This window comes from Vipera berus (assembly GCF_964194415.1).
Source record: "Vipera berus genome assembly, chromosome: 12".
In the NCBI taxonomy this organism is placed as follows: domain Eukaryota; kingdom Metazoa; phylum Chordata; class Lepidosauria; order Squamata; family Viperidae; genus Vipera; species Vipera berus.
The window spans coordinates 2,296,435-2,322,942 of NC_138215.1; the positions used below are offsets into that span (position 1 = coordinate 2,296,435).

Here is a 26,508-nt window from a genome sequence, read left to right on the forward strand (position 1 = left end):
AGACCAGCACAATACCACTGAGAAAGAAATCCAAGAAAAAACCAGCATGGCTGCACAAAGAACTCACCAACAAACTAAAAGACAAAAAGGACAAATACAAAAAATTGAAAGAGGGGCACATAACTAAAGCCAATTACCAGCAGACAGCCAGACCATGCAAAGACGAAGTCAGTAAAGCAAAGGCTCAGAACAAACAAAGGCTAGCAACAGAAATCAAGGACAATAACAAAAGCTTCTTCCAACACATTAACAACAAGAAAAAAAATCAAGGAAACTGTAGACCCGCTAAAGGGAGAAGATGGCAAAGAAATTACAAGCAACAGGGAGAAAGAGCTGCTTAACTCATACTTTGTGTCAGTCTTCACACAAAAAATACTATAGCCCAACACACCAAAAAAAACACCATGCCAGACATACCAGAAACAAAAATTAAAATAAGCAAGAAAATGGTAACCTTGATGAATATAAATCACCGGGACCTAACAGATTACATACCAGAGTTCTGAAAGAGCTGGTAAAGGTTATCTCAGAACCATTGCATCACATCCTCCATAAATGCTGGAGCACTGGGGAAGTACCAGAGGATTGGAAAAGGGCTGATGTGGTCCCCATCTTCAAGAAAGGAAAAAAAAACGGACCCAGGTAACTACAGACCAATCAGTTTAACATCAATACCTGGGAAAATCCTAGAAAAGATTATCAAAAAACAGATCTGCAAAAAACTAGAAGCAAACAAAGTCATAACTAGTAGCCAGCACAGGTTTGTCAAAAAGAGATCATGCCAAAGCAATCTCATCTCATTCTTTGATAAAGTGACTAAACTAGTAGACCAGTGAAACTCAGTGGACATAGTATACTTGGACTTCAGTAAGGCATTTGACAAGGTAGGCCACAACCTACTCCTTGGTAAACTAAGAAAAGGTGGGATAGACAACATCACTACCAGATGGATCTGTAACTGGCTAACAAACTTTACTCAACGAGTAGTCCTCAATGGCACTACATCCACATGGAGAAAAGTAAGCAGTGGGGTACCACAAGGTTCTGTCTTAGGCCCACTACTCTTCAATATTTTCATCAATGACTTAGATGAGGGAATAGAAGGGGAACTCATCAAATTTGCAGATGACACCAAATTAGCAGGAGTAGCCACCATCCCAAAATACAAACAGATAATCCAAAAAGATCTTGACCAACTTGAACAATGGGCCCTATCCAACAAAATGAGTTTCAATGTGGAGAAAAGCAAAGTCTTATATTTAGGCAGGAAAAACCAAAGGCACAAATAAAGATTGGGTAAGATCTGGCTCAAAAACAGTAATTGAGTGGGACCTTGGAGTCTTAGTGGATGATCACTTGATTTTGAGACAGCAGTGTGCAGCAGCAACAAAAAAGCTAACAAAAGGCATAGAATCAACATCACGAGAAGTACTATTAACGCTTTATAAAGCCCTAGTAAGACCACACGTAGAATACTTCAGCCAATTTTGGTCACCATACTAAAAAAAGATGTTGAGAGTTTGGAAAAAATTCAAAGAGGACCAACTGAGATGATCAGGGGCCCGAAGACTAAAACATACAAAGAACGGCTATGGGATTTGGGTCTGGCTAGTCTAAGGAAAAGAAGAAATAGAGAAGACGTGATAGCAGTGTTCCAGTAACTGAGGGGCTGCCACGAGGCAGAGGGGGGCCAGGTTGTTCACCAAAACACCAGATGGAAGGACAAGAAACAACGGTTGGAAACTCACCAAAGACAGAAGCAATGGAGCTAAGGAGAAACTTCCTGACAGTGAGGACAATCAACCAGTGGAACAGGTTACCCCCACAAATCGTGGGTGCTCCATTACTGGAGATTTTTAAGAGGAGACTGGACATTCACCTGTCTGAGACGATATAGGTTCTCCTGCTTGAGCAGGGGGCTGGACAAGGTCCCTTCCAGGTCTATTCTGTTCTGTTCTATTCTATTCTATTCTGTTCTGTTCTGTTCTGTTCTGTTCTGTTCTATTCTATTCTGTTCTATTCTATTCTAAATGGACTTAGAGATGGAAGAGATAAAAGAAGAGAAATATAAACTCTCATATACAAATAAAATACTGATAACAGCAAAAATGGAAAAGACGCTATAACCCTTAGGTCTGCAAAATACACCTGATGATAAGGAAGAATTTTAAAAAATTGAATATAGAGCTGTCAGGGGAAATGCCACAACTTGGGAGATAAAAAATGAAAAGAGACATTGAAGGAGAAGGAAAATGGGAGTTGCTTAAGGAATATAAATGAGGGGAATTTCCCCCCCCCAATACCCTACCTAAATTGTCTCCCACATGCCAAGCAACTTTTATAAAAATAGAAAGAAAATTCCTGGGCAACTTAATGGCCTTGCCTTGGAAAGCTACTTGCAAAGAAAGAAAGCAAGATTTTAAAAACAGAAGACTTGACCGATTAGAGGGGGCATTATATGTTTAAATATTTGTTTGAATATGATTAAAAGAACGGATGACCCTTAGACATAATCAGACTTTTATAATGAAGGATATGATTTAGAATTAAAATAGTATTTTTTTTCTTTTTTTGATATGGGAAATATGAATATAAGAGGATGGCTAGTACGAATAAAACGTTTAGTGATATAAATGTAATTAATATTGACTTCCGGTGGTGATGCGACGCTGAAGACAGCCATCTCTGGGCTGTCCGCTCCGCAGCTTTGTTGAATCACTGAAAAACAGCGCCGATCAGCTGTTTTGGTGATTCGGAAGCCCCCTCCCCGGGAGAAGAGGAGGGGGTGAGGCCCCAGGTAGGGGTTGAGCTCTCCGGGGCCGCCTGAGCTTTAAGTTTGGGCGGCTGAAGGATTGAGCCCCCCCAAAGCCTGGGTTTGCTCCGGGCTGTGCAGCATCTCTGCTCTGTGATTTTTGGAGCAGAGCCAAGCGTTAGCAACCACCCCTGCCAGAAGGAAAGACTCTTGAGTATCAAGACGCAGGCAGAGCGGTACAGGAGGTCAAGGTGAAGTGGACTTTTATCTTTACTCTCTAGCTCAACAGATTTTATGGATTAAAAGTGAAAGTGCGCAACAAGTGAAAGTGGGGGAAGATGGCGACGAAAGCCTCTAAAGTTCTTCGGAGTGCGGGGGCTTCCCCAGTGCAACAGACTTCGTTGCAAGCTTTGCTCCCTCCCACACCTGCTCCGGCACTGACTCTTAAAGATCTACAGGATGCCTTTGAAAAGCAAACACAATTAATGTCAGATATGATGGAAAAGCTGGAGGAGAAAATGGAAGAGAAGCTGGAAGAGAGGTTTAGAGCAATGAGGGCAGACATCTTGTCTACAATTGAAAATGTGGTTGTATGTGTGCAAAACTTGGATGAAAAAGTGGAGGATCTTAGTCAAAAGAACTCTATATTAGAAGTAAAAGTATTAGAGAATGAAAATATAAGGGATAAAATGGATGGAGACTTGAGTCTGGTCCAGTACCATCAGATGGAGTTTGCTATCAGAATCAGGGGCTTAAAAGAGAATCCTAAAGAAGATTTAAAGCAGCTGATCTCCGAGGCTTTGGAAGTGATACTGGGCCAATCAGCAGCTGAAATTGAGGGAAGTATAGATAAAATCTTTCGTGTGAACTCCTGGATTGCAAGGCAGAGGAAGTTACCTAGAGATGTGGTTGTTTACTTTACAAAGAGAGCAATTAGGGATGAAGTTATTCAAGTTGCTTATGATACTAAGTTTGTGGTTGCTGAGCAAGAAGTTTTGGTTTTAAAAGAGATTCCTCCAAAGATTTTAAGGAGAAGGAAAGATTTTGCCTTCCTAGCACAGGAACTTAAGAAATGTGACATCAAGTTTAGATGGGAGATTCCAGTGGGCATGGTGGTGATGCATGAAGGTAAAAGATACCGTCTGGTTACAGTGACTCAGGCACGTGATTTTTACAGCAAAGTTTTAAAAGCAACCCCTCTATCACTTCTGGAAGCTGTAAAGGGATATGGCGAGGGAAAGCCTCAAGATGCTGATGGAACACAGACAGAGGAGAATGGTGCTGGAGGGGATCAAATTACAGTTTCATCGGCAGCTGCTGGAGAGCAGAGGATGATGCGTGCCGCTTTAAGACGAGTGAGACAAGAGCAAGAACAAGATCAGCAGAAAGTTATGGAACCTCCAAAGCGTACTTACAGTGAAGCTGTGGGAGGGGCGCGGCCTAAGGAAGTTACAGGGGCCCTGGCAGACGTGCTCCAGAAGCTTCGGGATGCCAAGAATGGTGACTAAGTTCCTAACCTGGAATGTTAATGGATTAAATTCACCACAGAAGAGAAAGAAAGTTTTTCAATATTTAAAACAATTTAAGACTGACGTTATTTGCTTGCAAGAAACGCATATTAGGGTTATGGACCAAACGTACTTGTTGAATTCAAGGTTGGGTACGCAATTTATTGCTTCTGCAATGAATAAGAAAAATGGAGTGGTTATTTATGTGAAGAATACTCTGACAGCGGAACTAATTGAAGTAGATAAGCAAGGAAGATATGTTATGATAGATTTGCTGTTAGAAGGCAAAAAAACGCTTTTAGTTGGACTGTATGCTCCAAATCAACAACAAGCTGACTTTTATAGCTCACTACATACAAAGATTACCCAGTTGGATTATAAATCTTTTATTTTTATGGGAGATTGGAATGGTGTCTTGGATGTACAGCTGGACAAATCGGGGTTTTTTAAACATGCCCCGAGTCATGCTAGACTGCCTAAATCTTTTTTTGAAATGAAGGATGATCTGGAATTACGAGACATTTGGCGTGAAACGCATTTACATGAAAAGGATTATACTTTTTTTTCTGATAGACACCAATCTTTTTCTAGGATTGATTTTATATTACTGACTAATGATTTTTTTTTCTAGGATTAAGAAGATAAAGATCTGTGCAAGAACTATATCTGACCATAGTCCAGTCTGGTTAGAGATCAATAAGGACAATAGAGATAGGCGCTCCTGGCGTCTAAATGAGAATTTGTTTAGAAATCAGAGAAATGTGGAAGAATGTAAAAAGCAGATGAAAGACTTTTTTGAAATTAATATGAACAAGGATACTTCTATGGACATGGTTTGGGATGCTAGCAAAGCTTATATGAGAGGGGTGTTAATATATATGAATAATAAATACAGACGTAATATGGAAATTAGGAGGAAAGAACTGGAGAATGAAATTAGGGAAAAAGAAAAGGCCCTAATTTTGAATCCATCGGATGTGAAGATTAAAGAGGTTATTAACTTGTTAAGAGGACAATTTGATAAGTTGATGGCTGATCAGGTGGCAACTAACTTACGGTTTGCTAGGCATAACACTTTTTGCAATGCCAATAAACCAGGTAGGTGGCTAGCCTACAGGTTAAGGAAAAAACAAAGGGCCTCTAACATAGATAAAATTGAATACAAAGGAAAGGTTGTGTTTCAACAGGATCTTATCAAGGAAGCCTTTGTGGATTTTTATTCTAAACTATATGTTAAGGAGAAGATTAATGAAACAGATATTGATGTATATTTGAAGAATGCTAGCATCCCGGTTCTTACACAGGAACAAAAGGAGGAGATTAATCAATTGATAACAGAAGAAGAAATTTTTATAGCAATTAAGGAATTGAAGTTGGATAAAGCGCCAGGTACGGATGGTCTGACGGCGGTCTACTACAAACATCTACAATTGGAGCTGATAAAGCCATTAAGGGAATTGTTTCAGACAATTCAGAAGGGGGGAAAGGTGCCTCCGTCTTGGAGAACTGCTTTTATTTCTTTGATTCCGAAGGAAGATCAAGATGCTACTCAAGTAAAAAACTACAGACCAATATCACTTTTAAATACAGACTACAAGATATTTGCTAAGGTATTAGCTAATAGATTGATGAGGGTTTTGCAACAGATGATTCATGGGGATCAAACCGGGTTTATTAGTGGTAGACAAATGAAAAATAATGTGAGGCATATAGTTGATGTGGTGGAGTTTTTGGAAAGGAACAACCAGATCCCTGCGGCGCTAATTTTCTTAGATGCTGAAAAAGCTTTTGATCAATTGAATTGGCAATTTTTGATGAAAGTTTTAGATAAAATGAATTTTGGGGATAAATTTTTACAACCAATTAGGGCATTATATCAAAAACAAACTGCCCGAATAATAGTTAACAATAGTCTGACTGAAGTATGCAATATTGAGAAGGGCACAAGACAAGGGTGTCCGTTATCACCTTTATTATTTGTTTTAACATTGGAGATATTATTGATAAAAATACGGAATTCAGAAAAAATTAAGGGTATTCAAATTAGAGATCAGGATTATAGATTGAGGGCGTTTGCAGACGATCTGGTTGTTACGGTGACTCAGCCAGAAAGCTCTGTTGTGGACCTGATGGAGATAATAATGCAATATGGGAAGGTTTCTGGATTTAAGGTTAATGTACAAAAAACAAAAATTTTGGCCAAAAATATGACAATACCGCAAAAGGCCCTTTTAGAAGGATTGACTGGATTTGAGATTGTTAAAAGGGTTAAATATTTGGGGGTGTATCTGTCACCCTCAAATGCAAAGTTATATAAAAATAATTATGAAAAGATGGGGAAAAATTCAAAAAGAATTGGAGAGTTGGGAAAAATTGCAATTGTCTTTACTGGGAAGAATTGCAGCAGTGAAAATGAATGTCCTGCCTAAATTTTTATTTTTATTCCAAATGATACCGATTCTTAAAAAAGATTCTAATTTGGAAGAATGGCAACGGGGTATCAATAAATTTGTGTGGGCAGGGAAAAGGCCACGAATTAAACTTAAGATTATGCAGGATACTCGTGAAAGAGGTGGTCTTAAAATGCCTAATTTTAAATTATATTATGAAGCTGCTGCGTTGTCAGGAATAAGTGATTGGATTAATTTGACACAAGGGAGATTATTAAATCTTGAGGGCCACGACTTGTTATTTGGCTGGCATGCATATTTGTTGTATGATAAGAAGGTAGATAATGTATTTAAAGTGCATATTTTAAGACAGGCATTGTTGAGAGTTTGGAAGAAGTATAGACATAAGTTAGACTGCAAGATGCCGTTGTGGGCAATCCCGAAACATGCAATAGAAAACATAAATGTAGGCTTCGTATATGTGACTACGTATAAGGAGATCTTAAGTTTGGAAAGGAACGTCTGGTGTTTGAAGCCGTACAATCTCTTGCGAGATGAGAAGATTGTTCAAACTTGGTTCCAATATACTCAATTACGTGCCAGGTGGAAAGAAGACCAGAAAATTGGTTTCTCAATGACTGATGAAAATTTGATAAAGCAAATTAGAAATCAGGGTCCAGCACATATCAAACGGATTTATCTCGCATTGATAGATATTGACTCAGAAACAGAACTTGTTAAAGACTGTATGATAAAATGGGCCCAGAATATCCAAGAAGTTATTACAATGGATATTTGGGAAAAGATCTGGGTGAGGAACGTAAAATTCACGCAAGCCCAAAACCTAAGAGAGAACTTTTATAAAATGTTTTATAGATGGCATTTAGATCCTAAAAAGCTTGCAAGTATGTATCCGAATTATCAACCTAAATGTTGGAGATGTGGTGGTGAAGATGCAACGTATTTTCATATATGGTGGACCTGCAAAAATGTTAAGGCTTTTTGGATAAAAATTTGGTGGAATATGCAGAAGATCTTTAAGCAAAGGATAAAGTTTAGTCCGCAATTGTTTTTGCTGGGCATAATTACAGACGCTACTGTTGATGTTGAATTTAATTACAGCAGCAAGACTATTAATAGGTCAATATTGGAAAAAGGAGGAACTGCCGACTATAGAATAATGGACTCTAAAGGTTTCTGACCTGGCGGAAATGGCAAAGATTTCGGCTTACTTGAAAGATCATTCGCAAGAACGTTATACTATGGAGTGGAAAAAGTGGATTGATTATATTCAGAACAAATATGGGACTAAAAAGTTTCATTTAGCATTTGAATAAGTTTCCTTTTCTTTTTTCTTTTTCTTTTTATAGGTAACATTAGTATTGCTTGTAGCCATTTTATACCGGTATGAGCTAGAGGGCGATAGAGTTAATAGTTTATTGTTTTTAGCATATGGATGTTTATGATTGTTCTTTGTTTTTATACCTTGTACTTAGCTCTGGGAAGTCGGGGGGGGGGGAGGGGGAATGGGGGGGAGGGATAGGGACGGTTAGGTAGGGGTGGGGGGAGGGGGGATTTTTAAAGATAAAATGTACTGTAAAACTTTTCAATAAAAAAAATGTAATTAATATTGAGAAAGTCATAACTGACAAAGATGTTTCAAATATTGATGGGAAATCAAACTTTTACAAGAGCATGAAGAACAGGATATTGATTTATGAATTGCTATTTGTATAATATTAGTAAAATATGATGAGGATGTTTATATCTAACTTTGTATACTTTGTATGCATCCGGCCCTCTCAATTCCTGGCAAATAGATGGGGAAGAAATGGAGGTAGTGACAGATTTTATTTTCCTGGGCTCCAAGATCACTGCAGATGGGGACTGTAGCCAAGAAATTAAAAGACGCTTGCTCCTTGGGAGGAAAGCCATGGCAAAACTAGACAGCATACTAAAAAGCAGAGACATCACCCTGTCAACAAAAGTGCATATAGTCAAGGCTATGGACTTCCCAGTTGCAATGTATGGCTGTGAAAGCTGGACCATAAAAGGCTGAGCGCCAAAGAATCGAGGCCTTTGAACTCTGGTGCTGGAGATGACTCCTGCGAGTCCCTTGGACTGCAAGGCGATCAAACCGATCAGTCCTAGAGGAGATCAACCCTGACTGCTCTTTAGAAGGCCAGATCGTGAAGCTAAAACTCAAATCCTTTGGCCACCTAATGAGAAGGAAGGACTCACTGGAGAAGAGCCCAATGCTGGGAAAGATTGAGGGCAAGAGAAGAAGGGGACGACAGAGAATGAGGTGGCTGGATGGAGTCACGGAAGCAGGAGGCGTGAGCTTAAATGGACTCCAGAAGATGGTAGAGGACAGGAAGGCCTGGAGTAACGTTGTCCATAGGGTTGCGATGGGTCGGACACAGCTTTGCAGCTAACAACAACAACAAATGAGGGGAAAATGGAAAAAATATGGGAAGGAAGGAGGATCAGGGAAAAATACTGGATTGTGCAGTACTGAATAAACTTATATTGAAGAAGTTAATGTTAAATATGTGAACCCAGACAACATATTGTTTACTAACCACTAAAGATTGTATTTTTAAAAACCCAATAAAACATTAAAAAAAAGAGTCCCTGCAAGAGAAAATTTACTCTGTAGTCATCTTGATTCAGGAATGAAAAAGTCCATCTGATCTAGAACTTGATCCTTCTCTGGAATGTTGTAGCCCTCCAATCCCCCACAACTGCCAAAATGTTATACTGCAGAATTATAGGAGATTCCTTTTAAAAAAAATACAAAACATACCTACTCTTATCACTAGACAAAGAAGTCCTTTAATTCTTGTTTTGATCATTCTTCTCCTAATATTTTTCTTTGGTCATTTCAGGGTAATCCATCAGAAGACAGAGAAGTTTTTACACTATTTTGTGGGTAGCTGTTCCTGCAATTTTCTACTGGCAAGCTTTAAAAACCAACAAAAGGAATTCTGCATGCTGCATAGATTAGTAAGGCCTCGACAGCAAGGTCAGCATCTTTACTACTAAAGAGAGATGGCAGGTCCAGGCTGTCCAAAACATACAACAAAGTGCTTACATGTGCTGACAGCACATTTATACATTTCTGAGAGGAGGAGGAGGAGGAGGACGAGGTTTTGGAGGCCCAGCCAGGATATAAATGCCTGGATCACCAAGCGGCTGCATGAGATATGATCTCTTCTAAATAGCTGCATATGTCATCAGAACATGTTTTCCATACCCAGGCAGAGTGCCCATTACACACACTCACTGGTGGTTTTTTGCCATGAATTCAGTGAGACCGGGAAGACATGAATCTATTGGTTATCTATTATCTATTGATAATTCTTAGGTTCTTACCGGGTTTTTCTTTGTTGATGGAGATCTTTGTTAATGGAATTCCCAGGCATAATATACTGATTCACACAGCTGGCTTTGCATTAGGGCAATGGCGTCCTAAGTGAAATCTTAAAAGGAATTCCAGTGAAACCTGAAGATGCGGGTGGGATGTGCATTTGGGTGTGATGGAGGCCAACTGGTGAAGTCTCATGTAGCCTGTTATGAGTGATTCACAGGTTTGCCTCATTCCACTGCAGCTATGTTTGGGGCAACAGACATTTTAGCATTCCAACATGAGGATATTTCAGAAGAGAGACTGCCAAGAGGATTGGACTGCATTTACTGGCTACTGGTTAACTGGCCTGCCATTTAGCTCCCTTGGAAGAGGAGCAGATTTTGCAATAGGAAAACTGCCTCCCTTACAGCTCAGACTTGTAGGATTCAGGATGACAAAGTTGCTGATGTGGATGCTGCCATATGAAAATGATAAATCAGAGTCATTTTTAAATAAAGCCTTTTCAGGCATTGGCTTACTTTGAAGCTTCCTATCATTAAAGCTTCATTTTTTTCCTCCCAAGTGCTTAACAGATGCTTGGCAAAACCATCTAGCTTTAACAAGAGCAATTCTTAGTGTATTGGCTATACAGTTAAACCCATCAGAGCCTCTAATTTTTTTCTCTGGGGTAAAATGCCCTCTTGCTGACACTTCGCCACTAATTCAAATATACTGCAGAGAGAGAAAGGAGGAGCATGAGGAAAAAGCTGAAGGCCAGAAGTAAATAATGTAGAAGATGAGATTGTTGACCACTGGAGGATTTTGAAGCTGAAGACCCTACTAGATCAGATATCTCTTTTTTGGGGGTAGTCAACTGCTAGCTATGTATCCTTCTCATGTCACTAGATGGAGAAGGGAAGGCCTTTGATCACCTTAATTGCTCTTCTCTGAATTTTTTCCAGACTCTCAACATCTTTGTGATTAGGCAAAACCTGGCTCAAAAACAGTAACTATGAGAGGGACCTTGGAGTCTTAGTGGACAATCACTTGACTATGAGCCAGCAGTGTGCAGCAGCAACCAAAAAAGCTAATACAATCCTGAGTTGTATAAACAGAGGCATATAATCAAGAACATGTGAAGTATTAGTATCGCTTTATTTAATCCTAGTAAGGCCACACCTGGAATACTGCAGCCAATTTTGGTCACCATATCACAAAAAAGATGTTGAGAGTTTGGAAAAAATTCAGAGAAGAGCAACTAAAATGATCAAAGGCCTGGAGACTAAAACATACAAAGAACGGATGCAGGACTTGTGTTTGGCTAGTCTAAAGAAAAAAAGAAATAGGGGAGACATGATAACAGTGTTTCAGTACTTGAGGGGCTGCCACAAAGAGGAGGGGGTCACGTTATTTCCCAAAGCACCAGAGGGCCGGACAAGAAACAATGGTTGGTAACTGATCAAAGAGAGAAGCAAGCTGGAATTAAGGAGAAACTTCCTGACAGTGAGGACAATTAACCAGTGGAACAGCTTGCCTCCAGAAATCGTGGGTGCTCCATCACTGGAGATTTTCAAGAAGAGACTGGACAGTCACCTGTCTGAGACGGTATAGGTTCTCCTGCTTGAGCAGTGGGCCGGACTAGAAGACCTCTAAGGTCCCTTCCAGCTCTATTCTATTCTATTCTATTCTATTCTATTCTATTCTATTCTATTCTATTCTATTCTATTCTATTCTATTCTATTCTATTCTATTCTATTCTATTCTATTCTATTCTATTCTATTCTTCCTTTCCATTTATGCTGTCCCAAGCAGATGGGGTTGCTGGTTCCAAATGAGACAGCCAGAATAAAACTCAAATGGATGGGATAAGCAATTTACTTTATTCACAGGTATCCTCAATCAATAACTCACAGTTAGAGCAGAAGTCCTTCCTGAATGTAGATTGTAATCTGGACCCAGGTGAAAGAATAATGGACTTCCCATCCTGTGCAAACGTTACATGTTTATATGGAGCTTGTTCACCCCCAGCAGCATGGCTACGGTTCATGCAGAGATATGTATAAAGGCACAAAGCCAGGAAGTCTTGCAGTAAACTTTGAAACTCCTCCCACTTAACTAGATATGTATAGGATTCACTAACTAGACTACATTTCCCAGAAGCCATCTCTTAAGGAAATAGTGTTTAACCCTTTAAATGCTAAATGTTCTCACATACATTTCTCTTAATGAAACAATATTAACCCTGTAAATGCAAAATACACTAACACAGTTCTTAATTCCTAAACTAGATATAAAATGGACCAGCTGAATATATACTAGTCCAGCACACCATTCTATTCTATGAAATACTGCATCCAGTTTTGGTCACCACATTACAAAAAAGATGTTTAGATTTTGGAAAAAGTGCAAAGAAGAACAACTAAAACGATTAAAGGCCTGGAGACAAAAACATATGAATGATTGGGTTTGGTTAGTCTAGAGAAAAAAAGGACTAGAGGGGGGGGGACATGATAGCAGTATTCCAGTATTTGAGAGGTTGCCACAAAGAGGATGGGGTCAAATTATTCTCCAAAGTACCAAAGGGCAGGACAAGAAACAATGGATGGAAACTAATCAAGGAGAGAAGCAACCTGGAATTAACGAGAAATTTCCTAACGGTGAGAGCAACCAACCAATAGAATAGCTTGTCTTTGGAAGTTGTGGGTGCTCCATCACTGGAGGCTTTTAAGAAGAGACTGGACAATCACTTGTCTGACATGGTATAGGATCTCTTGCTTGAGCAGGGGGTTGGACTAGAAGACCTTGAAGGTCCCTTCCAGCTCTATTCTGATTCTAAAACTTCACAAAGAGTGGAAAGGTTGACATAGTAATATGAGGTTTAGTTCATCCGTAAAAGATAGGTTATTCTGGTAAAAAAGACTCAAATATAAGTTCCAATGATCAAAACATCAAAACCCCACATTGGTTAGTGAACAAGTGCTTCCTTTTCCCTGCCATCTTCCCCAACAAGGGAAGGGTACAGAAATTCCACTTGCCTTCTATGATTATTGAACAGTCCTATGCAATTCTGTGTAAAATGGTTTAAACTTTAAACAAGCAGGCAAACTGCAGAATGAATGACAAGAGAATAAGGACAAAGCATTTTTCTCTTATGCCAAACAGGAATAAGTCAGGCATTTTTTCAGACAGGTTGTAGGGAAAGAGAGATTCCAAGGGGTAGAGGAAGAAAACTGGGGTGCAATTGGAGAAGGATCACTCTTACATCAGAGGCCACAGAGCTTTCAGGACTGAGTTACAGCAGGTGAAGAGCACTGTCAGAACCCAGCTGTTGGGGAAAAGGGTGATTTTTTTTATTCTTTGTTTCTGAGGGTTCTGCCATACTCCCGGGGGCAGTGGGGAAGCCATAGGTGGTACAATGTATCTTCTTTCCTTAGCTACAGCCACTACAATGTATCCTCTCCACTTCCCTCTATCTGCTTGCTCTTTGAACTATTTCCTTTGATGCCAGCCTGGGGTGAGAATGGAATGTGCCTCCGGCCATCTGGCTTATCTCTAACTGAGGAAGAAGAGGCGCAAAGACCTAACAACCTAATAGCCTTGGGAACGGCATCTTATCAACCCTGTTCCCACAGCAGGTTCACACCTGGAGATTGGCCCATTTGAACTGACTGAATGGACTATTGGGGTGGGGTTTGCTAGCTGCTCCTTTAACCTATTGATTCGCACGGGAAACCCTCAGATCCTGCATTCTATGCCTGCTGTCAACTTCTCCTAATAAAAGTTCCTTTTGAAATGAAGCTGGCAAAGGACCAGTTTAATCACTGTCTCACCCCACTGGGACTGGCCTGTCCCCTCACGCCAAGAGAGGAGGTATGCTGTGAGTCCCGTCAGCCCAATTATTCTGGCTGGCAGGGCCAGGAGAAGGGCCTTCACTGCTGTGGCCCTGCCCTCTGGAACATCTTGCTCCCTGATATGAGGCTGGCCCCAACCCTTCTATCCTTTCCTAAGGGCCTAAAGACGTGGCTCTGCCAGTTGGCCTGGGGCCCCAGTGGGGATATAGCCCAGTGGAGGTGGGTGATTGAGTAACAACAGATCCCACCTCCCCCCATTCCATCTCCAGCCTCCCCATGTCTCCGTGAATTCTTGAGTTTAATTTATTCATATTTTAATGTATGTGTATGTGTATTTGTATATCTTTTGACTGTAAGACACCCAGAGTTATCCTATGGCAGCCAATAAATGTTATCAATAAATACATGTTATAAACAAACAAACAAATAAACAAATCATTAAATAAATAAATCATTAAAGACATTTGAAATTGCGCTGGGCAACCTTTTGATGGCAGGCAGCAGACAACAAATTTTGGGTGGCCAGGAGCTGCAGTGGATGGATAGATGCAGCAAAGTGAGATAGATGGCTTCTGTATATAAATCTGATAAATAAACGAATAAAATAAAAAGTGGCCAAACCAGTATGGGTGTGGGGGACAGGAGAGATGCTTGAGTGCTTATTCTTAGATCCGCAGACCACCTCATCCAATTCAAACTTGGGGAATTTGAAAAAAATGTTACATCTATTTTAAAGTACACCATACAGTTTTTGAACATCTTCCAACTCAAATTCTGCTCCTAATTTCAACCAACAAGTCAGTGGTGGCTGCCAGAAAGACATTTTTTATCACAAGAATTATCAGCCTTCTCTCCTGCAAGAGCGTGTTTAGGGAATGCCTTACCTTCTGAATTAAGCTTGCAAATTGCAGGTTTCTTGAGAAGGAAATGTTTAGAATGGTGTTATATGCATTTTCTCCTCTGTTCTCCAGCAGGGCTTCTACTGCTACCCTCCTTCTGGCACTCTCTATGACAAAAATGGAGGTATCAAAAGACAGCGTGTAGGCGGAGCAATCCGAATGAGATTTTCTCAGGACCCGTCTGCAATATTCCCTATGAAAAGAGCAAATGTTATGGCGGCAGCCAGATAGTGGGGTCTGCAAGAGCATTAAGGAAATTTGTATGAGTTCACATAGACTGCAGTCAAAAGATGGGGGGGGGGCAGGTTAGGGCTATTATGGTGCTGTTACTCAATGGTGCTGGCAGCAGTGTGAGTGAAGATATGAACTTCACAGAGAATGATCCTGCCCTTTCAGGACAAAGGAAAAGAAAGAGATTCACGAGTTCAGGGTGACTTCCCTTCCACAAAGCTCTCAAAAGTGAACCATGCAATATGGTTTCCCAGATCCCTCCTACTTGCTGGCCTTACTTTAGGCTCACTCGAGAAGATCTACTCACATTGCAGTTGGGACATCTGTTTTAGCATCGAGAACCAAATTAGGGATGCAGTGCTCATCTTCGTTGCATCCATTCCAGAATGGTACCTAGTGGATAGAGAAGGGTTGGATTGTTTAAACCAGGCATCCTCAGTGTTTGAAGTTATTCATGATTCAAGGAAAGGCTGGGAAACGTTGTCCCCTCACTAAGACAAAGCAGAAATCCTAACAATTCATTGTCTATGGAGATTCACAGTCATCCAGATCACTGAAGAAAGTTCTTGGATGAGAAGCGAAACATCTTCAAGGAAAAACAAAGTCCAGTCGCCTTTTGGAAAAGCACCTTTGGGACTAACAACCCATTATTAGCCAAGAGAGACAATGCCCTGGTGATTCTGGGCATACAGAGATGGGCTCCCAGTGTCTGTACTACAGAGACATTCCTACTAGCCCCATCTCACCATTACCTTACAAATATCCAGGGGACACAGTGCAATTCTACACTTCACTGCTTTGAACTAGTAACTGTGGTACAATGTATAATGCTGCCAGATTTTATGCAACAGTGCTTAAAAATCTGACATGATGACCTGTGCCATAAATTAATTTTAATGAGCATCTAGTTTTGTTATTAAGAATGGTTTGTATTGTGATAGATCTAGTTTGCTATATACAGGTAGTACTTGAGTTACAAGTGTAATGGAGCCTGCACATTCCACTTGTAATTCAAAAACTCGTGGGAGTGAATCTCGTACCTCAAACAAGATCACTCCCTTGCTCGCACGAGGTATCTCAGGGTGGGGAAGGCCATGGGGGGGCCTTAGTGGGGCCTCCCCAACCCCCTAAGAAACCTCATGCTTCCCCCTCCCTTCCTGCTGTGCCAGACTCACTCACCTTGCAAAAATCCTCTCTGCCGCGGTTTCTTTCCCTTTGAGGGAGAGGACAGTCGGCTCAGAAATGCTTTTCGTGCCGACAGTGGAAGCTCCTGGGTGCCATAATATCACGTGAGTTCAAACACAAATTCTCTGCAAAAGAGATCGTGGTCCCCGGAAGCTTCCATTCTGGGGTAGGGGGAGGTTTTTGCTTCATTTGCATGCCTGACTGGTCAGTGTCACAAATCGTGACTGCTCTTCCTCTTGTCCTCCCCCCGCCACTCAAGAGGCGGCAGGGGCTTCAGTTTCTCCACTCTGTCCAAAAGGAAGAAAGCGGAGGCGCAGAGCAGGATTGCTCTCAAGAAGACGGGTGCGCTGCTCGCTCGTGTGTGCTGGCCTTATTGAGAGCAATCCCGCTCTGCGTTTCTGCTTCTTTCCACTCAGCCAGAGCGCAGAAATTCAAGCCGCTGCCACTCAAACACTTTTTATCCAAACGCAGACCTGAGAGAGATTGAAAGGGCCGTGTGCCTGCCAGTGGGGCCCTTCAGAAATGGAAAGAAACGCTCCGTGTGACTGCCTGAAATTCTGTGTGACTCAGGTCGCTCTTTGCATAAAAAGTGTTTGAGAGCCTACGGGGCTATTCAGAACACAGGGATTCTCTGCCTTTTGAACCTCTGTGTGACAGTCCTTCCTTTTCTGAAGTGTCCCACTGGCAGGCCTTTCCTCAAGCCCTTTCAGGGCAGAAACAAGCCCCCAGAATGAGCTCACCTCACTCTGTGCCTCTGTTTTCACCGGAAAAAGCTATTTCTCAAGCTATTTCCTGGTGAAAATGAGCCCCCAGAGCTAATACAATCCTGGGTTGTATAAACAGAGGCATAGAATCAAGAACACACGAAGTATTGGTACCGCTTTATAAAACCCTAGTAAGACCACACCTGGAATACTGCAGCCAATTTTGGTGACCGTATCACAAAAAAGATGTTGTGAGTTTGGAAAAAAATCACAGAAGAGCAACTAAGATGATCAAAGGCCTGGAGACTAAAACATATGAAGAATGGTTTGGCTAGTCTAAAGAAAAGAAGAAATAGGGGAGACATGATAGCAGTGTTCCAGTATTTGAGGGGCTGCCACAAAGAAGAGGAAGGGGTCATGTTATTCTCCAAAGCAGGACGAGAAACAATGAGTGGAAACTGATCAAAGAGAGAAGCAATCTGGAATTAAGGAGAAACTGCCTGACAGTGAGGACAATCAACTAACTAGTGGAACAGCTTGCCTCCAGAAATCGTGGGGGCTCCATCACTGGAGATTTTTAAGAAGAGTCTAGATATTCACCTGTCTGAGATGGTATAGGTCCTCCTGCTTGAGCAGGGGGCTGGACTAGAAGGCCTCCAAGATCCCTTCCAGCTCTGATTTATATCTATATCTATATCTATATATCTAATCTGTATCCATATCCATATCTATCTATATCTATATATCCAGGGCTTTTTTTGTCATGGAATGCACCGGAACAACGTTCTGGCACTTTTTTTTCAATGGATTTTCCAGAGTTGCGTTCTTTTCCTATTGTTACCCTTCCTAGCCTCGTTTGCTTTTGAAAATGCCCCGCTGGTGATACGGTGCGAGTGGGTTCCCCTCCGGTGCTGTCTGCCTCCTCTAGGAGGAGCTATCAGGTGCCGGAGCACCACAGCCAGAGCCTGGCTTGATTGGCTGGGTCAGACCATGTGGTGTGGAAGCCAATGGTGGCAGTGGGAGGCCCTCTTTCATGAGAGGGTGAGTGAGTCTTTTGCCTTCCCTTACAGAAGGTGGGGTGTAAGGTTAAAAAGAAAGGTGGCTGGGGACTTCCAGGTAGCTCTCCAGCGTCGCGGACAGTTGGAATCGACCGCCGGCCATTGCTGTTTAAACCACGGAGCAGCTGACAATCAGCTGCTCCGCGGCGGGAAAACCCCACTCCTCGGGTGAAGAGGGGAGGGGGAGTTCCCAGGTAGGGGTAGAGCTCCCCTAGAGCCCCAGAATATTTGTTCTGGGGTTTGAAGGGTGAGAGCTCTTCCAAAGCCTGGGAATCTCCAGAGTGGAGGACTCTTCTGCTACCAGCAGAACAAGATGCTGAACCCACTCCTGCCGGATTTGATTGACATCTAGAAACATTGTAGCAGCAGAGCGGATACAGGAGTTGTATAAACAGCAAATACAAGGCTTTAACTCTCGAAAAATATTTTTTTTTCCGTCTCAATAACTACTTGGAAAAGAAAGGGGAAAATGGCACCCGAGTGAACAAGGAAAAGAGAGGGGAAGATTTTTTTTATAAGAAGTGAAGGGTTTTTTTCTTTCCTCTCTCACTTCTTTTATAGTGAAAGTGTTTGCTGGGATATTGAGGAGGAATTGGACTTTAAATTTGACCTGCTTAAATTTACAAGATTTGGTTTAAGCTGCTAAAGGAGAAGAAAAGTGAAAGTGTGTACGGAGAGTTAAGTGCCTTTAAAATGGCTTCTAAGCCTCCTAGAATCCCTGTTACTAAAAGTGCAGGGACATCGCCTGTTCAGCAATCTGGATTGCAATCTTTGACATCATCCCCTGCAGCTTCTCCACCTGTAACGTTAAATGACCTGCAAGATGCCTTAAAAGCGGCTTTAGCCACTCAGTCTGAAAAAATAACTGAAATAATAACTGAACAGGTGGCTGAGCTTATTGAGGATAAGAACAAGGAAATGCGGGAGGACATTCTGTTAGCACTTCAGGGGCTTGCAGGTTGTACTGAGACTCTGAATGAATGGGTGGAAGAAGTGAAACAAAATAATTTGATGTTGGAGGCCAAAATGGGTGAAGTTGAATATAAAATGGATAAAATGGATGAAGAGATTGTGATGATACAATACAGAGATATGGAGTTTGCCCTGAGGATCAGAGGTTTGAAAGAGAATCCTCAGGAGAATTTGCAAGAGATGCTGGTGGATGCCCTGGCACCTAATTTGGGGTTTCAACCCGAAGATTTCTTTGGCGAGATAGATAAAATTTTCAGAGTTAACTCTTGGATTGCCAGGCAAAGGAAACTGCCAAGAGATGTGGTGGTGTATTTTACGAAGAGAAAGATAAGAAATGAGATTATTCAAATTTTTTATAATAAGAGATTTAAAATTGCTGGTCAGGAGGTTTTGATTCTGAAAGAGATTCCCCCAAACGTTTTGGAGAGTTAAAGTGCGATAGGATTTAAAGATTAATTATAGTAATTAGAATATTTTAGAGTAAGATTGTATGATGTAATACCCTGTATTCAGCTCTGGGAAGTCGGGGAGGGGGGTGTTGGGAAGGGAGGGGAGGGGGTGGGGTGGGGTTGATGGGGTATATGTTCTAAAATGTATTTTAAAATTTTTCAATTAAAAAAAAAGAAAGAAAGGTGGCTGGCATGGAAGTTTGCCCAACAGCGAAACTTTGCTGTTACGGTTCCTTGGATAGTTCAAAGGCTGGGATGTCTACGAAAATCTCTTTTTAGTCTTTTATACTTTATATTCAAACTGCAGAGGGGAAGAATAAGAATAAAGCCAATGTCTTGATTTGGAGGTATTATTATTAATAATAATATATATTAATTATGTATTGGTCAGATGTAAAGGTCAACGTACAGTATGAGGTTTAATCAGATCTATTTATTAAATTGGGTTTAACTTAATGGTAAATTAAAAGTAATCTGTTCACTGACAAAGTTTCAACTTCAATTTGTTTCAAGTCAATATCCATATTAAACTCCAAGTGTAAATTTTTCCACCTTGTTTGACAGCTTCTTTAAAATAACTCAATCTTTTACAAGCAACCAAATTTTGTTTTACTGGGTCCATTTCATTCCACATAGAAAGCTGACATTTCCACTCATTAAACTAAATGGGTACGCCAGTGGTAAAAGTCCCAAAACATTAATAAAATGCCTTCTTGTAATTTAAAGCCACACAGTGCATAGTAACATTAGTAGTATTAACTAACCTTGAACAAAATCCTAGTCTTTTAGATACACTAAAAATTGAAGGGTTTTCTTTTCTTTTTTCCCTCTAATAATTTTTTTTATTAAACAAATTTTAAATAAAAAAAACAAGAACATTATTACAAAGTACTAAAAGGTTCATCAAATAGAAAAACACCAAGACATCCTAGACCCCCAAAAAAACAAGAACAACAACATTAGACAGGACCGGGGAGTGTAATACTACCCCTAATTTTCTTTTCTTTTCAACTACAAAGGCAGTTTGTATGACGTGTGTGAGTTCCGGCACCTTTTTTCTTTAAAACAAAAAAAGCTATCTATCTATCTATCTATCTATCTATCTATCTATCTATCTATCTATCTATCTATCTATCTATCTATCTATCTATCTATCTATCATCTATCTATTTCTATTTCTATCTCTATTTCTATCTCTATCTGTTGCTAAAACTGATTTCTGAGGCCAGGAAACCATTTAGTTGCTTCAGATGTCTGTTCTTGGGCCGGAATTGAAGAGCCAGAAAATTCTAGAACAACGTGCACCCTCTTTCAAGAATTCATAAATCCTTGCAAAATTTTACAATGGTACAGGCATGTCATGTTATAAAGTGGACTGGATTTAAAGATTGGACTATTTACTTTCTGCAGATTTGGTTGTTTGTATTAAAACTATATAGTTTTGTTCCATAACATGTAGAAACATGTGAAACAAGGGGACTCTAGCCTCATTTAGTGCATATTGTTTATTAATTTCATACAGATTTTAATATTCCACCAAAGACTCTTTATCCTCTGCTCTCTGTTCTTTGTGACTCTATAGTTCCTGACTCTTTCATCTCAGACTACTGTTCTTTATTCTGTGCTGAAAGAGGCTTTGGACCTGGGTGATGGGGAAAGGGAGCCAAAGCAATAAATAAGTTGAACATTTCTTGCAATGGTTTCTAAATTTAACCCTCTTTAACCCTCACTCCAGAATCAGAAGGTGTTACGCACAGCAACTTTCAGTGAAGTTGGCCACCCATCATCCATCACTGGTCCAGTCTCAGGACTATTTAGGGCATAATCGACAGAGAAAGTCACAGGCTTCACGTAATCAGCTGTATCCTGAAAGAGTAAAAAAAACAAACAGGTAATCATAATTATCCTTCAGCTGAGTGTGTTCAACATAATATGGTTAGAGAACTAAATTTTTGGGTTTACATAGTGCATTGCACATAAACTGTCCAAATGAGCAGAATTTGTCTTATTTTTATTAGTTTGTTTCTTTATTCATTTACTTTATATAATTAAAATTACAAAGCTCTGGAGGGTTTGTTACTTTTGTCCTTATCCCCGGTCTTTTATAATTATACAAATGCTCAAGCTTTCCTATGACAATTTTAAAATATGACTTTACAGTAAAATAATAACAAAAATGCATTTATAATCAAACTCAAAAACGAAAACCAGAAACTAATAGAAACATTATCAAATACTTAAAGAGTCTAATTGTAAACAGATAATTGATCTCAGACCACAATACTCTTGACAACCAGAACAATTGGGCAGAATTGGTTCTTTCTGCAGGCTGGCATGTGGGCCTGGAGGTACAATGGCCAGTGCATATTTTAATAAACTAATAGCCATGCTGGTGCTGTGGTTAGAATGCAGCATTGCTGGCTAATTCTGCTGACTGCCGACTGACAGCAGTTCGGCAGTTCAATCCTCACCAGCTCAAGGATGAATCAACCTTCCATCCTTCTGAGGTCAGTAAAACCGCTTAGAGAGGGTTGTAAAGCACTGTGAAGTGGTATATAAGTCTAAGTGCTATTGCTATTGCTGTTTTGTGAAAAAACTTGCAGGAAATGTTTTACACAGCTGGATAGAAAACAGGAGCATCCACTAGGTGACGAACCTATGGCACGCATGCCACAGGTGGCACGCAGAGCCCTCTCTGGGGCACGTGCGCCGTTGACCCAGTCCTAGGCCTTCAGCTGGGTTTTATAAAACCTTTTTGCTTTAGGCCTCCATCGCCATGTGCAAAAAAAGAGGTTCAATCAATCAATCAATTTCAACTTCTTGCGGGGAAAAAAAGACCTCGTAAAATTGGAATTGATTGATTGAACTTTGTAGTCCCACCCAATCTGCCATTACCACCACAGCCAGCCCCCCAAGGCCCACGCCCCCCCAATGGGCCACGCCTACCCGGCACCCAACGATACATAAGTGGGTTTTGGGTTGCAGTTTGGGCACTCGGTCTCTAAAAGGTTTGCCATCACTGCACTAGGGAGTCAAAATAGGCACATGTGTACAAAAGCAGCAGAGCTTCAGTTGTGCTGCCATGTCTACCACCTTGCAAACCCGACACCTCCGACACCTCCTGCCTGCAGACATCCCTGAGAAATGACAACCTTTTCTACTGTTTTGAGAGAAAAACAAAATTTGAGTGCAGTTACCCAACAAGAAAATCCCTACCAAGACGTGAAAATCCATCTTGTCACAATGTTCCTGCCCGGCAAGCAGGGTGGCTGTCTTGTGGGCAAGTCGATCTCCATTTTCATCCAGGTGGGCTCGTGGGATATATCGTCGTTCATCAATGGTGAGGTTGTAATCCAATGCTAAAATGAAGGAAGATTGAGGCTGAATAATTTATTCTCCAATGTGGAATAAAATGTAGAACTAAATTGCTCAAATCTCAAGGAGAATATTTGTAGTTCAGAGTTGAAATGAGAGGTCCTTGGTGCTCTCTGAGCTTGCTTGTTTTCTTGCAGATGTTTCATGACCTGACTAGGGAACATCATCAGTGAACACTTAATTGACTCCTTCTGCAGCCACATTCCTCTACTGTTAAATGTGCTTCCCAAAAACTGTTACAATTGTCTTATAAATTTACTTCTTAAATAGGAAACTTACTTTTATAAATAAGCAAGTGATGACTAAATGGCAGTGATGGGAAGAAGTTAAGAGGGCTTCCTTGTAATCACTGGATTCTGGAGACAATTTCAGGCTTTTCTCCCCTTAAATGCTTCTCCCTGCGTTGCAGAGTTTCATCTCCCTGTTCCCTGCTCTGAGCATCTGGAACAGGAGTGTGTCCTAAATAAAAGCCCCCCTCCCTGAGGCAGCAATATGGCCACCCAATGGGGAGAACAACCCTCAAGGGAGGGCAGCCCCTGCCACTTACCTACATGAGCTGTCTGAAAATGAGCTGAGAGAAAAACGGCAGTGAAGCAAACAAAGGCTGACAGACAAGTGGCCTCTTTTCCATTCCGAACACAGTCCTTGGTGAAGATGTTGATTTTGGAAGGCTCAAACTGGAGGGTGGCATTGATTTGGACCACACTGCGGGACCTTATAGGGAAAAAGAAAAGGCAGCTGATAACTTGAGCCACTCCAGAAATGCATTACAGGGGGGAAAACTTCCTTGCTGCAGCTGTGTGCTTTCTGGGATCATCTGGCTAACATCTGCAGCTGGGAAAAGGTGTTTAAAGAAGATTAAAGGAGATATGACATAGGTGCACATCTAGGCCTGCACAAAACCATGCAGGCCCTTGCATTTTGAGCCAATTGAAGCTTCTGGCTATTTCTCAAGGGCAGCCCCATGTAGGGCACATTGCAACAGTCAAGACAGGAGGTGACTAGGGCAGGGATTGTTAGTCCAGGAAAGGGAGTAACTGGTGCACAACCTGCAGTTGTGTGAAGGCCCTCCTGGCCACGACTGCAACCTGCTGCTCGTGCAAAAGTCGTGACTCCAGGAAAAACCCCAGATTATGTACTCGGTCTGTCTAGGGCAGTGTCGCCCCATTCAAGGCCAGAGATGGCAATTCTCCATGGACCAAGGAACCCCAAACCCAGAGCCATTCCATCTTGCCATTGCTCCCCATCCAGCCCTTAACAGCCTCCAAGCACTGAGAGAGAGAGAGTTCATGGCAGCACTTAACTCAGCTTGGACCGAGACATATAGCTGGGAGTCATCAGCATATTGATGATATGTCAGCCTATGGTGGAGGATGATCTCACCTAGCAGCTTCATATACGGTAGATGTTAAACAGAAGTGGAGAAAGTGCTAAGTACTGTGGGGTCCTCAAAGGGATTAGGTTTAGACCTCTTCCTTCCTTTCGCTGACTGAGAGCAGCCACAGAAAAAGGAAGTGAACCAAGACAACCCTGAGCCCCCACTTCCAACCCCCAAAACCACTCCAGAAGTACACCATGGTCAATGGTGTTGAAGGCCACCAAGAGGTCAGTGGAGTGAGAATGGACACACTACCCTTATCCTGCTCCCGCCAGAGATCATCAAAAAGCACAACCAATACTGTTACCATCCTATAATCAGGCCTGAACCCTGACTGGAAAGGGTCTAGATCAGGGGTCCCCAACCCCTGGCCAGCAGCCTGGTACCGGGCCGTGGACCGTCAGGAACTGGGCCACGCAAGCGATGGGCAAGCACACAAGTGCGCAAAGCTCCATTTGCACAAGCAGCAGGCGCACACAGGAAACCATCCCCTCTCCTCCTCCATCATCACTGCCGATCTGCAGAGGCAGAAAAATTGAGGACCACTAGTCTAGATAATCCATTTCATCCAGGAACCTCTGGAGCTGCCATGCAGCCAAATTTTCAAAAGCCTTCCCCAGAAAGGGAAGATTGGAGAGAGGGTGAAATAATCCAATAGGGTCTAACAATGGCTTCTTCAGAAGAGCCTCCTTAAAATGCTAGGTTACACCCCTCCCACAGGAAGCATTAAACACCGCCAGAAGCCATCCACATGTCATCGCTCAGGAAGTTTTCACAAGCCAGGAGGAGCATAGATCTAAAACACAGGTGTCAAACTCACCACATCACATGATGTGTTGCAACATATCCCAACTCTTTTTGCATTGCCAGCAATGGGGTGGGCACAGCTTCATTATGATGAAACTGACCCGCAGGCCGGTAGTTTGACACCCCTGATCTAAAACATCAGTGCTTGGGAGACTTCCAGTCTTCCGTTGTAGTGACACGGCCGAGGGATTGCAGAGCTCCACACCCCACAGTTGGTTTCACCAGGGGACCCTAAAATGGGTCTAAAGTCACCCCGGAGAGGCGACAAAGAAGGAAGCCCCCCCCCGCTGATTGCAGAACAATGGCGGTTGATTCATTTGATCTGGGGGAAGCTCTCCAATCTGACAAGAGAAAGGCTAGCCACACCTCGGTGACTAGCCCAAGCTACCGGCAGCTGAAGTCCAAAAGCACTAACCAGAACAACTGTGAACAGCGTGCTTGGAACTGGGTGTGAATATTTATCTTCTCTCTCCTATTATGTAACTGATTTCCTGGAAAAGATTCCCAAGAAGCAAAAAATCCTCCAAAAGTGAGAAGGGATGGGATCACACCCCCACCCTTCCATAGACAGAAGGGGCAAATTAATGTTTATGGGGGACAGATATATATTGAAATGGTTAATAATACTACAATACTATAATACTAGATAAATCTGAAAATTGTGAAAACTGTTAAGATCTTACATCTGAAAGAGTATTGATGAAATTATAAGAAAATAAATCTTTGTCTTAAAAGTTGGAAAATGAATAACTACTGACATCTAGTGGAGGATTAGAGTATAAAACTACAGCTGCATTGACTCAGAAATTGGCAAGACGCACAGAAATATAGAAAAACTTGTTCCTTTGAACCTCAGTGACTTTTAGCCAAATAAAAAACAGCTGAGAACAGAAGAAAGAACATACACAGAGCTACCTACTACAGAGTGAGCACTACATTTGTTTTAAAACTGCTGACTTTCTGGGATTATAAATACTTACTGACTTGTGATTTCTAAGTTCAAATAAATAAACCTTTATTGTCAAAGTACAACATGTGTACATTGAGATTAGCTGAGCCTCCCCCCGTGCTCTCTCCCCCCAACACACAGTGACAACAAACCCTCCATCCCACCACACTATGTGAACCAACTACACCACACACCAGCCTCCCAAGTCAATTCTGCATAAGATTATGTCCCATTTAAAAGCCTAACAGTCCACGGATAAAAGCTATTTTTCAGCCTGTTGGTATGGCTGGCTATGTTCCTATATCTCCTACCGTCCAGGGTGTGAGTCATCCCTGAGAATCTTCCTCACTCTTCCAAGGCAACGAGCCCTGGCGATGTCATCCAGTGGTGTCAGGGAACAGCCCACAATGTCTTGTGCTGTGCTCACTACCCTCTGTAATACTTTCCTATCCGTGGCTGTCAGACCAGCATACCAAAGCACAATACCATACGAGAGGACGCTCTCTATAGTAGACCGGTAAAAGAGGGTCATAAGCTGTTGTTCTACCCTGTTCTTCTGCAAGACCCTGAGAAAGTGAAGCCTCTGTTGGGCCTTTCTAGCCACCTGAGTTGTGTTAACTTTCCAGGTCAGATCTTCACAGAGGTAGACTC

General features: G+C 41.6%; 1 protein-coding gene across 1 annotated transcript in view; it reads right to left on the bottom strand.

Annotated features, from left to right (window-relative positions):
• The window catches only part of ITGA11 (integrin subunit alpha 11), a gene marked incomplete at its 5' end in the record, with an annotated part of 163,107 nt that overhangs the window by 30,687 nt on the left and 105,912 nt on the right, over positions 1-26,508 (bottom strand). Inside the window, 5 exons of the mRNA XM_081337310.1 lie at positions 14,735-14,942; positions 15,288-15,373; positions 21,104-21,214; positions 22,565-22,707; positions 23,271-23,437. Of these exons, the coding sequence (XP_081193436.1) occupies positions 14,735-14,942; positions 15,288-15,373; positions 21,104-21,214; positions 22,565-22,707; positions 23,271-23,437 (715 nt within the window). The remainder of the gene's footprint in view (positions 1-14,734; positions 14,943-15,287; positions 15,374-21,103; positions 21,215-22,564; positions 22,708-23,270; positions 23,438-26,508) is intronic.